At 30.6% G+C, this 15,479-nt stretch overlaps 1 protein-coding gene across 8 annotated transcripts in view; it reads right to left on the bottom strand.

The window, feature by feature from the left end:
• Positions 1-10,786: 10,786 nt before the first annotated feature.
• The window catches only part of LOC145963747 (uncharacterized), a 73,207-nt gene continuing 68,514 nt past the window's right edge, over positions 10,787-15,479 (bottom strand). For 2 of the 8 annotated variants that reach the window (XM_083085931.1, XM_083085932.1), the window contains 3 exons: positions 14,127-14,513; positions 11,669-13,928; positions 11,042-11,549 (listed from right to left, as the gene is read on the bottom strand). In XM_083085931.1, the coding sequence (XP_082942057.1) occupies positions 11,370-11,549; positions 11,669-13,928; positions 14,127-14,513 (2,827 nt within the window). In that variant the 3' untranslated portion in view covers positions 11,042-11,369. Of the gene's footprint in view, positions 10,804-11,041; positions 11,550-11,668; positions 13,929-14,126; positions 14,514-14,894; positions 15,005-15,479 lie in introns of those variants that run through there. The other 6 variants (XR_014436246.1, XR_014436245.1, XM_083085936.1 and 3 more) reach the window with 6 other exon arrangements.

Raw genomic sequence — 15,479 nt, 5'->3', positions numbered from 1 at the left:
TTTATACAAGTGAGTGTGTGTATTTAATTTTTAGTTATTTTATTTTTAGTTTTTTATCTTTTTATATTTCTAATCTATTTGTACAAAATTGTTTTTATTTAAATTTTCGAGATTAGATCATTTTATTTCAAAATGTTTAATATTTAAAAATAAATTATTAATTTTAAATATATTTTTAATTATATATATATATATATATATATATATATATATATAATTTTTAATTATTTAATTCTTAGTCATGTATGTCGTATATAAAATTTCTTTTTTTTTTATATTTCTGTTTGTACAAACTTTTATCTAGTTTAATTTTCAAAGATTGTTTTATTCTAATTTAATAAATGTATAATTATATTTTATTTTTATAATTATGTAAGAGTAACATATTAGTAACACAATTTAATTTTTTGTGTTTGTATGTACAAAACATTCAAACTTTAAAAAAATCATTTTATTTTATTTTACTAGTTTCAATTTTTTTCTAGTCTTTTTTCTAGTCAAATTTCCAAAAAATATTTCATTTTATTTTATTAAAATTTTAATCATTTAGTTGCAAGTTATTCAATTTAATAAATTTTTTTATTATTTATTTTAACTATTTCTAGTCAATTCTAGTTATTCTTAATTTATACATTTTTTAATCTTTTTGCATAAAATGCTCTTTAATTAAATTCCCAAAGAGATTATTTTATCAGATTATATTTTAATTATCTTATTTTTGTTCATTTAACTTATTCCTAGTCAATTTCTAATGTTTGTCTGCATAAAATTTTCTCTAGTCAAACTTCTAAAAATTGTTTTATTTTACTTTATAAAATTTTTAATTAATTTGTAAATTGTTTAATATATAAATAAAAAGAAGAAACTATGATGCAGAGAACTATAACTTTGACTGATAATATGTTAAAGATCAAGAGAAAGGAGATAAACTGATCAGAAATTAAATATCCCTTCGTGTAAGTTCTAACCATCTAGTTTAGTCGTTTATAGTCATTGTATTAGTGATGCGCTAATAATGCGTATCATTTGATCAAGAAAATTAAAATCTATAAGCTTCAAAATTACTACACGTGGAATTATATACGTTAATCTTGTTCTCTAAAAAATATAATCGTTACTATATTTCACGGAATTTACCGGGAAAAACAGGGTTCCACATTACCGTTGTGCGTATTAAATTTGTATATATAAATTATACATTATAACATATGAAAAAAATTGAAAGATAATCGAATATCACCGATAAAATATATATAAATTTCATTCCCATATGTTATTGAGATCATAATATGTGACCTAAATAAGATGACACATTAATAATTAAAATAAAAAAAAAATATTAATCTGCGGTGGTCAAGATTTGAAAGAAATTTTTAAAGAACAGATACAATCATATTTCTCTCATAATATACTGACGCAAATGTTTACATTTCTTGCAGTTGACTAATTATTACAGTTATATGATTTCTGATTATTTCATGATTATAATTTATAATGTAATTATTATTTTGTTAAGATAATTAATTTAAACACAAAAGAAAAGAAAGAAAAATGGTATATATAAAATGTTAAAATAAAATATAAAATTTGGATAAGTATACATTTCGATAGATAAAATAAATGCATTGTTTAATATATAAATATATAGATAATAAAATATTCATTTGCAAAACTAATATAATAATATATAATTTAAGTTCATGTTTGCATTTTAATGTGAAACATTACTTGCATGAAACATTACTTGCCATTTATTTAGGAAAACATATAATGGAGTCAATTGTTCGAGATATGTTAAACATTAACGCGTTACTTTATCATTGGATACAGAAGTTATAAAATTCGAGAAAATCGAATGCACACTACATTGCCAAAACGTAGAAATTACTAAGATCAAAGATCTCTGATCATCTCTAGTCACTTCTAGTCAAATAATTAACTTTTAGTCGTAGAATCATGCTATGTAATCGAAAGCAAATTTTAACGAAGCGTAAATTCTGTAAATTTATGTAAAATTTCGCCGATGTAACTGCGCGAACAAATAACATAGGCGATACTTCGCGTGATATAAATCTGTATATAGCATGCGCGATGTATATATAATGAAGCGCAATTAGGCTAAGTGATAGAGACTATCTGACATGACGATCTCAATTTGTCTAGCATTAAGTCGGTGAGCAGACTTACTAGCGATTAAATAAATTTGTTACATCTCTTAAAGCAGATCTAGATCAAGCGAACGAGTATGAAACGATCACAAATGAATATCAGTGAACGTGAAGAGGCTTATTAATTTTTTTTATAAAATATTTTTTTATAGTATATGTTTTTATAATACCTTATACAATAATTATAATTTTTTTATACGTTACACAATAATTATAATTTTTTATTTTGCATAAAATAATTTTTTTATAAGATTAATAATTAAATAACGCTTCTTTATATACGTTGCCATTCATTTGTATGATCATTCGTATTCGTTCGCTTGGCTTAGATTCGGCTTTAGAGAAGTTGACTTTACTGAAGTGTTTAATTATAAACGGTCTTTAATCTTTTTCATTTATAATTATATTAGCATTATTACAATAATTGTATGTAATAAAATATAATTATTTATAATTTATTATTATACTTACTTGTATATATATAACATATTATCTATTATATCATATATTTATATCTTTTATAGAAATTAATTTTTACTAATTAATAATAAAAGTATCTCTATCTAAAAGTATATCTATGCTACTTTACATATCTAATTTCATCCGTAAGATCTGATTTAATCCATAAAACTAATTTTTTAATAAAATTCATACATAATTGCACAAAATACACATATAATTATAAAAATTTAAATAATGTTCGTTCAGCCAAGTTATATAATGTGCGATTTCTTTCTTTTTCGAATTCTCTTGTATGATACGTTAGAAATGAGCAGCGTGCTTTGGAATGAGTATTTGGATTTAATGAGTTATTAATCAATCATTAATCTTAGATTTAATGCATCTCCCGATCATAGAGATCGTCTCATACAGCTAAAATCAAAGATAATATTAAGATGTTTGACAATTATATGAGATAAAAACTAAGATAAGATATATAATAGATATATTATAAACCGAGATTAATGTGAACATGAATGCATTTGATCAATCGATAAGCCATATAATAGATATCTTTTCCTCAAAAGTATCAGATCCATTCTTTAACTATAGGAATCGACCTAGTTGTGTTTAGTTGTACGAGATAATAATAGTGTTAGGAATGAACTTGAAAGTCATTGTTATATCCTAAAGATGGGTATACATTAAGAGAGTAAACGCAAAAATAAATTTATTAATAACTGTATAAACTCTAAATTTAAAAAAAAAGGAATTTATTAAAATTTATTAATCGACTTTGATGTACGCACAATTTAATAAGCGAATCAGAATACGCGCGAATTGAACGCTAACGAACATTCTATTTGCATCTCTTATATATTCGCTCGTTATTCTTTTATATATATCCATCTTTACATAGAATATGATATGATGAATTAAATGTTGCGACACTAATCGTAAAAGCAAAGCCCCGTTAGAGAGATACGACCATATCAATCTAGTCAATCTAGTCAATATATTTTAAGTTAATTTTTAATCATTATAAATATATATCGAGGTATTCTTATTAATTTTATAATAATGTAATTTAATTGCGCATATAAAATTTTTTATTTAAGTTATCTTTTGAGTTTTGCATTATCGTTTGTTCTATTAATTTAGAACGAAAGAGTGTTTTCTAGTCATGACTTTTAAATAACGATAGATACAAACAAGAAATATTCAATTAGTATATGCACATAATCTAGTCAGAATTTAATACGAAACAATTTAATTCGTTGTAGTGAATACACTTGAGAAAACTTAAACAGTTGTATAAATGTTACTGAGAAACTCATCTATATATATTTACAAATAATATTATCAGCCATTTAGTTTAAGAATTTCTAATCATTGTACATCGATAAAAAATTACGCGAATTAATAAAGAGCGATTAATTTTATTTCGGGCAAAATGCAATCTTAATTTTAAAATTATGTTAAATTAATTTTAATTTTAAAATTAAGTTAAAATGTACAATCGATACTAGATTTTTCATTTTGTATGTCAATTACAATAAAAAAATTTATTCACGACACACACAAATGCATACATTTAATTATAGAATTATACAAAAATATAAAAATTATATCTCGACCTACATTTAATTCATAATCTTATAAGATTGTAATGTTAAATATATATCGTATACGCTATGTATGATTGTTCAGAATATTATATATATATAGTATTCAGCAATAGCGAAAGAAAAATTGCGTAACTTTTTAAGGTATTGATTCTCGTAATTGTATATAAAATAAACACATATAAATAAATATGTATGTATAAAAATGTATAATATCGCTCGCGACAAATCTCTTGCATGTTTTACTTTGCGTTAGATTAATTTGCGGATGCGTTACGCTGATCATATCTGTACATAATGCGCGTTTTGACTTCTAAAATACATGTGTCTCAAAAAAATATAAACCTATTTTACTCGTTTTTATAACAAATACCTTATCCTATATGTTACTTTTAGATTAATGTTCATAAAAAAAGAAATCAGAATTTCATAAATATTATACGATATTTATAAAAAAATTTTTATATTGATAATAATAATCCAGCGCAATATATACTAAAAAATAATAAATTAAATAATATTTATATTTCACTTTGCATCTTTATAATTTTATAAAGAAAAAATACTTGTTGAAATCTTGCAAGTTTTCGTAACAAATTAATTTTAAGCTATATTTTTCTTAATGATAAGTTTGCTTTATTTATTATATGTGTACGTTATTCTCAATTATAATCTGTGAACCAATAATATAGTATAATATCATAAAAAAACATAGAGCTTTATTTACTTGTTCGAAAAGGATTTTTCGCGGCATTGAAATCACGTTATCGTCGCGATTATATAATGATCTAGGGAGAGCGATAAAGATAGAGAGAAAAAAAAGTTATAGAGATCTTCAGCTATAGAGAGAGGCGCAGTATTGTCCAGGGATGAGATGCCCTTCCATATTACTCCACTATGTGTCGCCATAATGCCCCTCCGTAGAATCCATACAGGAGGGGATTGGCGGTCCTGTAATCTTCGCGGAACCTTTGTGTGCCGTCCGAATAAAGAGACGTAGACCCCTATGGGAAAAAGAGAAAGAGAAAGAAGAAGAGCTTTAAACCTAAGAGGCTGATTTCTCCTCGAGATCCTCCGCAACTGTTCGCTAATAGGTTCCATTTTGTAGACGCATAAATTCTCTCGTCTTATAAACCGAACGCAGCTAGTTACCACATCAAGGCAGAAGAATTAGATAAATATCTTGACGACATATAGTGGAGATCATTGATTGACCTAATTAAGATAAAATATATATATCTTCATAAACTTATAAATTTTATTTTTAAAAAGTATTACTTATTTTTTTATATATTTGTAATACATCATTCATCATGTGTTTATACTCAAGCATAATGAGAAGTGAGAACAATAATTTTAGAGATCTGGCAAAGAATTAATTAATGCATACGTAACATTATATTTCGTTTATCCAATTAACTTACATTTTGACCGGTCACTCACTAATGAATTTACAACTAGAGTTTTTGTATTTGTGACTCTTTAATTACGATTGAACAATTTATCATTGTGTCGGATGGCATGCGTATGTCACCGCAATAACATTGTTAATCCAATTAATCCTGTGTGCGATCGAAATATTTTTGTTAGAGCAACTTTTCGTAAGCCAATTCCACAACGAAAATCGGAAAGTCTGACGATAAATCTCTAAGCTTTCTCCCTCTTTCTTTTACTCTCTACTCCATTCCTCGTCGCCAGGTCGACCGGGAATTCGATTGGCGATTTACCGGCGACAAGGATATATCCTAGTCCGAGAGATCGTGCCGACGTCCTGGGAGTCGAGGTGCCCACAAAGGCATCGCGGAATCTACTTAGCCTCCGAGATCTTTTCTCACCTTCTTCCTCTTCCTCCTCCAGACCACCGACAAGTCGACGGCGAGGCCAACCGACATACCGGATATACCGGATGTACCGTCAAGTTGGCCGGCGGGTCGGCGTCGCGCTTGCAAGAAGCAATTTCGCAATTTTCCTCCTTGACTTTGTCATCTTCGCTTTGCTATTCGCCTCGGCGAAATAGAATTTTCCCAGGTCGAGATGGAGTATGGTAGTCTCGAGTGCAGCCTCTATATCGACGTGTCTCTTCCAAGAATTTTCAGAATTGCTCCTCCCGTGGGAAGTTTCCCTTCGGCGTCTTAAGTATGTATCTGTATGAGTGTACGTGGGTGTTATGTGGGCGCTTACGCACATTGCGTGGCTCGAAAGAACGCTTTTTTCTTCTCGTAAGTAAGATTAGACTTGGAAATATTATCGTGGGATTTAAAATAATTCTCGCCTTTCTTTGCTTTTTTTATTCTTAAGATTTTTAAGATTTCGAGGAATTTTATTTAAACGATAATAATGCAATTATGCAACGTGATTACATAAAGATGTTTACTGAAATCTTTTTTGAAAAAAAAGATGATTTTCTAAATTTTTTGTTCAACATTCTAGGTAAAGAGAATATTTTGGGGATGTAACTTTCTAAAATAATTTATTTATAGTACGTTTTTTAATACTTTTCACTCATACGAAGGAAAAATAAAGAGCCACTTAAGTTCCAAGTGTTAAATTTAAAAACGTAATGTGTTATAACTTTTATAAACATTTTTCATTTGCACAATAATTTTGATTTTTTATCACTAAAAATTATATAATAAAGAATATGTATTGCACATTCAATACGTTTTTTTATAAAACTTTTCAAGTCCTAATAAGAATTTTCTGATCTCAGGTGCAAAAAAAAGTTTTGAGAACTCCAAAAAATAGATATATTATATACAGTGTTAACAATATTAAGCTTTCGAATTTTTTATTTTTTTGTAATTGATATTGAGTTTTACAGTAATTGATATTGAGTTTTACAGTGTATGCACAGGATGGTTTTTAACCGATCAGCGACAACAACATGCGTTCCAGTGTGATGTAGCCCGAGGATATTATGTATCTTTTGCACGGCACCAGAGCAAAACAGATGTTAGTTATTTTAATGTGAAAGCTCGAAAGTTTATCAGAACTGGATATAATTGTTGGAATATCTCGAGATATGCATTTTTCTTTACACACAGCCTACAGATAATTTTATAATTATGATAATAAAAATTCAATATCTCTCTAAAAAAAAGTCTATAAGTTACTTTAAACTTTATAGATATATAATGCCATGAATTAAAAAATCACAATTAATTAATTTTCACTGAGAGAAAATCAACGTCGATCTCTCTTATCAAAAATAACCAATAATCATCCCAATAAAATTAGAATGTTCTGTATAGCATGAAAAGAAAGAGATAGAGAATCATTGAATTATATTAGATGCAGGGATCGGCGTGAATCATATAATTGTTTGATGCTTGCGACTATATCGCCGGTCCTAGACCGGCTTTGACACATTCTTGCAAGCCCCCGAGAAGACGACCCTTATATTTGTTCGGGAGGAAAGGATCACCACGAAACGCCCTTAACTACGGCATACCGTCGACGCTGGTGTGTACGCTTGCCACCCCGGTAATCTCCGTGACATCAAACATTTTGTACGCTCAACCCAATGGAGGGATGCCAGTTCACGAGCTGACACAATGATAAAGTATGCCGATACCAAGAGTTAGTCTTCAAAGAAGAATACATTCTTTTGCGAAATAAATCTCGAAGAGTGCACGTAATTTATATTTGTTTAAGCTTCTTTATTCTCCTCTTTTAATATAATAAAGATTATAAATTTATATTAAATAAAATATTAATTATATATATAAATAATTATATATATAATATTATACAATTAATTTTAATACAATTAAAAAGAATTTTTTTTAAACAAAATTAATTCTATTATATATAATTTTGTTAAATTGACATATCAAAATTATTATTAAAAAGTAGTGGGAAAGATACTATTTACAAGATATGGTATTGGAGGTTCTGGGTCCCTACGGAAATTGATCGCATTCGAGACGGAAATTTCTTTTTCGAGATATCCGGACATTGCGGTGAAAAGAGGCTCGCGAGAGAGACGCGCCTTTTCCCACGTACAAAAGCTTTCACAGTTATTATCCTCGAGATATTTGTTGTCGTTTAAGAGATCAGAATCAGGATCGAAACAAGCTAGTGTGGTACCCTGGAGTAAATAAAAATATATAATAAAATAATGATGCTGTCTTTCTTTTATAATTACTTGCGCGAATAAACTTTTTTTTAATTAATGCAATATGCATAGATATACGAATTGTGTGTAATAAGTCAGATTTAATTAATTTGAATAAAATACAAATATCGAAACATAAAAAGAAAGATCCAAAGCATCTTTGAAAATAATGCGTTAAGAGGTATTTTATTCTGTTAACGTATGTTATAATGATAATATAGATAAAAATAATATCGTTTTTAAATTGAATAACACCACCTTAACCCAGCCCTGATCACGGTAATATTCTGGCGATGTGCGCCAGAGCAGCAACTGTTTGCCGAGTGTTAAAAGCATCGTTTTCTGTTTGTCCATCTTCTAGGCACGATGTCCTGCTCGATGCTTTCGTATGACGTCGTGCTCTTTCTCACACGACCGATTTTATATATCGAATATAAATATTGAATGTAACATAACAACAATATACAATGCCAAATAAATTATTTGTTACTTTTATTATTATAATTAATATTAAAAAGATCCTAATAATTATTATATATAATTAAAATTAATATTTTTTATATATTTGGTCGATTATATATATTTTTTAATGATCCTAATTATTATTATATATAATTAAAAAATCATGAAAAAATTATCAGAGTTATTAGAGGGAAAAAATAAAATTAATAACACATTATATAATATCGCAGTTGCGTATAATTATAGAGTTAATGGAATCGCGAGCAATTTCGAAGCATCATTTCATCTGACTAGTGTTAAAATACATGATCGCTTACCGAAGCGAAAATTGCTTCGTGCCGACCCTAAGGATGTCAGGAGGTTCACCCTCTGGGCTATCCCGGTAGACTGATCAATTTCCTCTAACAATCTTCCTACCGAGTGACCAATGTACACAATGCAAGTGTGCAGATGTAATACTGATTTGACTTTTTTTATGTACAAAATAAAATAAAATTTTTTAAGAAATAATATGAAATTAAATATTAAAGTCTCAAGGAATGTCCGGTAATTTTATTATCATTAGAAACTTTTTTGCTGCAAAATTTATAACTGATTATATGAAATCACATGTATGAAATTAATATATGAATATAAAATTTTTTATTTATGATGGTATAGGTACAATAATTATATTTGTTGTGACAGTCATTTTTTGTAACAATAATTTGTATTGACCAGTGCAAAAAAAATCCTGTATCGTTTCATCACGCATGTACATGAATTTTTTTTCACAAAATCTTCCACGCACTTTCTCGACGAGGAATGTTCTCCTCTTTAGTTTTTCATGTCGTCGTCGTAACGGGATAGTTCATATACGAAAGGAACATAATTACTTTCCCGACAGAATTAAAGAAGAGAGAGAAAGAGCGAGAGAGAGACGCTTCTCTCAATCCGCGAGCCTTTCCATTCACGGTGACGAGGGATCAGCCGCGGGAAAGCATCTTATACCGGGTGCTCGCGCTACCTAATTCCCCGGAGTTCTTTGATACGTCGTCACGAAGGCTCGCACAAAGGAGGAAATAAGTATCACCCGATGATAATCTCAGATCCGCGCGATATGGGACACACATCTTTGCGAAAAGCTCGGCGCTCCGCGATAATTCGACGCAGAGTATCGCGGAGACTCCACGATGTATAGTCATAGACGGTTAAATTCCGCGTTGAAATCTCGATAGCAAGAATCTGAAAGGCGCACGAACACGATCGTTATAGTAACCTAAGGGATAAAAGCGAACAATGAAGATACATCTTTCCATTTATGACATTCTAATAGATTTCGCGATCGATTGATTTATAAGAAAAAATAGTTAAATACAAGAGAAAGAGAGAGGGAGAATTATAATTATTTATTTAAAAATAATATTTGATTGCATCGTAAAGCACAATATCCGTCCACGAGTTTATATAGTCATCTCCCATCTCCCACATTTCCTTTATTGAGCCTGCTTATCCAGGTTGAAGTCGCGAAGTCAACGCGATTTCCGAGATATCAAACGCAGAAGGCACCGTCTCGAGACAAAGTCCAGAGCGCGTCTTTTTGATCATGTTCGTCATTTATGTTGTCGTTTGTCCGGCGCTTGTTTCCCCATGTGTTTCTCGTTTTCCGGCCGGACCGTTCATGGGAGAAGAGAGAAGAGACCTTTCTGACAGTCGCGGACGCGCGAAACGACTCGTCCATTCGTTTATGCATTTCCGCTCGGCTGGTCTCGCACGGACCGGGCCATTTCTAGTTCCCTTCAAAGGAAACCGCAACGCGAAAACCGTCAGTATCGTCTAATGATGTGGTCTGAACTGCTCCCGATGAGTGTCAAGACGAGCCACGGCGAATCGATTGTATCTTGTATTTGTGAGTTCATGATCGTACAATCGACGCGATCGAAGGAGCAATGATTTATCATCTAAAGATGTAATACAGCTGCTTGATTGTCGCACGTGAGTCATGACTTTTCTACAGAATATGGGATTGTTCTAATTCTTAATATTTTTTATGTATATTTTAGAAGCAATAATTTCATATATTATTATAAAATTAATATGACAAATAATATGTTATTGAAACTATCTAAATACTCCCTGCGAGTTACATTTATAAATAACTAATGTTTAAATAATAAAAATAAATATTTTTATTATCAATTATTAATTACGAAAGAAAACGAGAAAAAGATATACCAAAAACATCACGATTTATTAAATATATGTAGAATTATACAATAAAAATGTGGGCGCACTTAAAGCAGTATCGTAATATTTTTTTCATTTGCCATTTGTGCACTTATAGTAAGTATAGTAAGTATCTAAATTAACGAAAGAGACGTTGAACAACGCTCAAGCAGATTTTTGCGTGTATTTATCAACGCTATGGTGAGAACAAAACGATATTTGTGTATTAGAATTAATTTTTCAAAATTTTCAAGATAAAATATTACTACAAAGAACGACATACATAAGTATTTTCCGAACTTGAAATAGAATTGCATCGATAAATTTAAGATAATCGTCGATCACACGTAACTAACATTTCAATTCATCTTGATTTTCAATCTCGGAGTCTGATAGCGATAACAGCGTGGGCGTGGAAATACTGACAAGCCTTTCGTTCTCGCTGGACCGTCGAGGCGAATTGAAGAGATCGCAATAAGCGTCACAGAGACTCCTGCTAAACTTGCAAGTACGCGACAGAGTTTGCCGAGACTGCGAAAAAGCATTGCCACGAATTAATCGCGATGCGTATACGTCCGAAAATTCACGAGAGAGAATCTTTGGATTTCAAAATTAAAATATAAAAATTCAACGAATCCATAAATACGTACGTAATAACGCGTGTGGTCTCTCACCTTGTATCCCATTTTCCGCATCTTCTTCAATTTCATTCTTCTTTCGCAAAGTATCAGCTTCTCGGTGAGATCTCGCACGACGTCATTCACTCTTTGATCGAGATTGTCGTCGGTACAACTATTATCCGAATTAAAATCGACAATTAAAGGCGATCTGTCAAGTTTTTCAACGCGACGTTTCTTTTTAAGCTCCGATTTGTCGATGGAGTTCTCGTGAGGATGAAGATCGATCAAAGACGAGCTGAACACGCCCGAATCTATCGAACCGATGTACCTCGACGATTTTGGCGTCTCGAATGTAGAATCAATCGTGTATCGCTTTTCGAATTCGACATGCGATTCTTCCTCCTTCCTCTTACTCTCTCCAAAAAGACGCTCACAAATCGTATCTTTCACGAAGCTTTCTCGATCCTCAGATAGCTCAAGCGTATCGATCACTGCGTTTCTCGTTTCGATTGGAAAATTATTCGGGGGAATATATTCCGCGACGCATTCTGAATTGCAATATGAGCAATCGAAACTCCCATCCAAGTTCGAACGCGGACAATCGTAATAATTACAGTTTGAAAGTGAATTCGCGTGTGAATCATGAGCAGTAATACTATGATTTTCAAAGCTGAGAGCGAGCTCGTCCTCGTTCTCTGCGAATGAAACCATGCTCGGGAATTGCATGCAAGAGAAGTATTCGGAAAGAGTGGAATTTTTATTCGAATGTTCGCTTATAGCGTCTGCCGATATCGAATCGCGAACCTGTACCTCGGATAAATCGAGATTCGGCGATCCGGAGACCATTAACGACGTAGATTTAGATTTTTCGAGAGTCCTGACGGACGCTACATCTTCCATTGGTGTTATTTCATAAAACAGACGATCGAAATTACTGCTTTTTTGAGAAACAGTAAGAAAATCTTCCGTATCGTTTTCACCTCTTTCAGCCGAACAATCATCGAAATCTCTGTCTATCCTTTTTTTTATGTCCTCCAGAATAGCCATTTCACCCACCTTTTCCCCGACAATCTTCTTATGATATCTCGATTCTTCCAAACCAGCAAAATTTTCGAATAAATCTTTTATATTTTTATCATCGCTTGGAACTATAAAATTATTTCTTACGTGAACTTTATCAAAAGTTTCAGCTCCGATTGAAAATTCTCGTAGTTTATTATCATTCTTCGTTAAATGCAAATCGAAAGAAATTTGTTTGAAGCAGCATTTCTCTTTTTTCTTGTTCCCAGAATTTCTATTTAGAAGGTGAACCGTTTTATCTATTGAAAACGCTCGAGTGGAATCATGTACGAAAATATCGTTAAGCTTTATAGCAGGATTTATCGAAGAAGTAATAGTATCTTTTGAATATTCTCTACTTGACGAATTTAAAAATTTATCATTAGTATTATCAACGTACAAAATTTCCAACATATTTTCACTTTCCGATTTTCTAATGATTTTTCCTCTCTCATCATCTTCTTTTAAATTATTTTTTATTTTGGTCTTTTTATTTCTTCTTCTCACAATCGTAAATTTACTTTCATCCGACTCCCTGTTCGTATTTATCTTCGCATCATCGGATACCGATGAAAAATATTCTTCGGAAAAGTTTTCCAAATTACTTCGTGAATTATTATCATTATAACAGGTTTCCCTTAACGTCGCTGTTATTTCTTCTATCTGTCTTTTTACTGCTGTGAATTTATTGATATAATCGGCGTGCTTGCTCTCCAAAACTTGAACGCATAGTTTTGGTTTTTCATAACGATTTCTTTTATTTGAGTTATGCGAATCAACGCGAAAATCCGTAATAATTTTTCCCCGGGGCTCGTTATCACGATGTTTGCGATGAAAGATTCCTTTGTCCGCCAATTTCGATCGTTTCTTCATTTTTTTTCGTCGTGAACTCTTTCTGCCCGAAGTTTGGATTTGTACGTCTCTAGTTACACAGGACCTATATTCTTTTCTAAACGAGCCGTTGAAGTCGTTAGATATAAATGAACGATCGCCTGCAGCATAATCGCCTCGTAAAGAATCCGACATGTCGCTTTTCTCTTTAGTATATTCATATGACTGATTATAATTCTTTTGAGTCTGATCATGTTTAGAAATGTTTGCCGATTCTGTACAATCGATTTTCACAGTTTGACAATTTTTCTGTGTTTTAAGAGATACGTCTGTCGACGTTAATGTTGAGCTTGACGTTGGAGTTGATTTTTCCATCCAATATTTACACCTAAACGTTGGTCTGAAATTATTGTAAGTATATTTTTTTTCTTCAATACAAAATTTATACATTTTTGTGCCTATATATTTTAATCTCAACAGATTTATCTTTATACAGAAGAAATATGTTTGCAAGAAATAAAATATATATTGAATTAACGCTTAAAATATTTTAAATCAAATTATACAAAAAATACATCATTAATATTAGATGTATCACCTGAGAACGATATCAAAACGCCTCTTAAAATTTCTTGTTGCGTCGTACAAACTCGAGAGATCATTGCTATTATTTAAACTTTGCGAACTGGAATGCAAACCGATGGAACAAATCTTGGGCGTTTCGGGAACAAAGCTTCTTTCACGATGTTGCACTATCATGGTGCATTTCTCGTTATAATCGCGTTGATTATCGCGCAAGTATTTCATCAAAAATTCCGGACGCCAATTTCGACGCGTTCGCATACGTGGTGTGAAATCGCCGGGACGTCGAAAGCCGTTTTTCAGCTGATCGATCACGAGCGACGCCGACATTCGAGTTATTCTGAGTTTCTTACGTGGAGATCTACGTACTCGATATTGCGTGTCTTGGGAAAATCTGTTTTCGCTATTGATAATAATATAATTAGATTGCTGAATGTGCATTCTTAGATTTTTAAACACATACACATTCGAATTGTTTTAAATATCTCTACAAGAATTTAGAGGTTTGAATTTACATATTTGTAAGTTTCTTAATTTATAGTTTTTTAAAAATAGAGATTTTTAAAAATCGAGATGTTAAAATTTTCGGATAAATCAGATAGATTAGATTCTCGGATTATTACCTCTTTTCACCTTTTTTATAATTTTTTCATAATCTCAAAATAAAATCTTTATATCTTTGAGTTTTATCTAATTTTGTCTAATATTGTTTTAAATTATTATTCTTCGACTAATCTTCAAAATCGATTTATAATGACCCGCAATTAAACATTAATCAACTTACATATACGCGACGCTGAAGAGGTTCAAAGCTGAATATCCATTTTCGAAATCTTCGAAATCCATGATATGTTTACTAAGCGCTTTCAAGCTTGTACGTACTTAATAATATTTCTTTCCGAATAATAGAACATAATATATTTTCTCTTACATTACAATATTAATAAATTATAAGTCAATATTATAAGTCATTATTATAAAAGTACGATTTTTATGACTCATTACTATAATAAAAAAAATGATTTAATGATATTTTAAGTTTTAGAAATATAAAGAGAGAGATTAAACTACTATAAGATTGTAAAAGTATTAAATTAGTAAAAATATAATTATTGACTCAAAAAAGAAATATAATAACCTTCTCGAAAATTTTTTATTCAATTAATTTTATATCCGCTTTTATTCGAATGTAATACAATCTGATATTTTTTAGATATCACTGTAATTCGACAGCCAAAATAAACTTAAGATCCTCAATCATCGCAAATATGGGATATTCGGTTCACAATTCATTTGACACCAATAGGTTAATTTACGTAAACACAAAATCATTATTCAAAAATTACTGAAATTACTGATATTTAAGTAT

Source organism: Camponotus vicinus, unplaced genomic scaffold, assembly GCF_025532165.1.
Source record: "Camponotus vicinus isolate PSW18456_S1 unplaced genomic scaffold, iyCamVici1.0 SCAF_13, whole genome shotgun sequence".
NCBI lineage: Eukaryota > Metazoa > Arthropoda > Insecta > Hymenoptera > Formicidae > Camponotus > Camponotus vicinus.
This window is presented reverse-complemented; position numbering and strand designations above follow the sequence as displayed.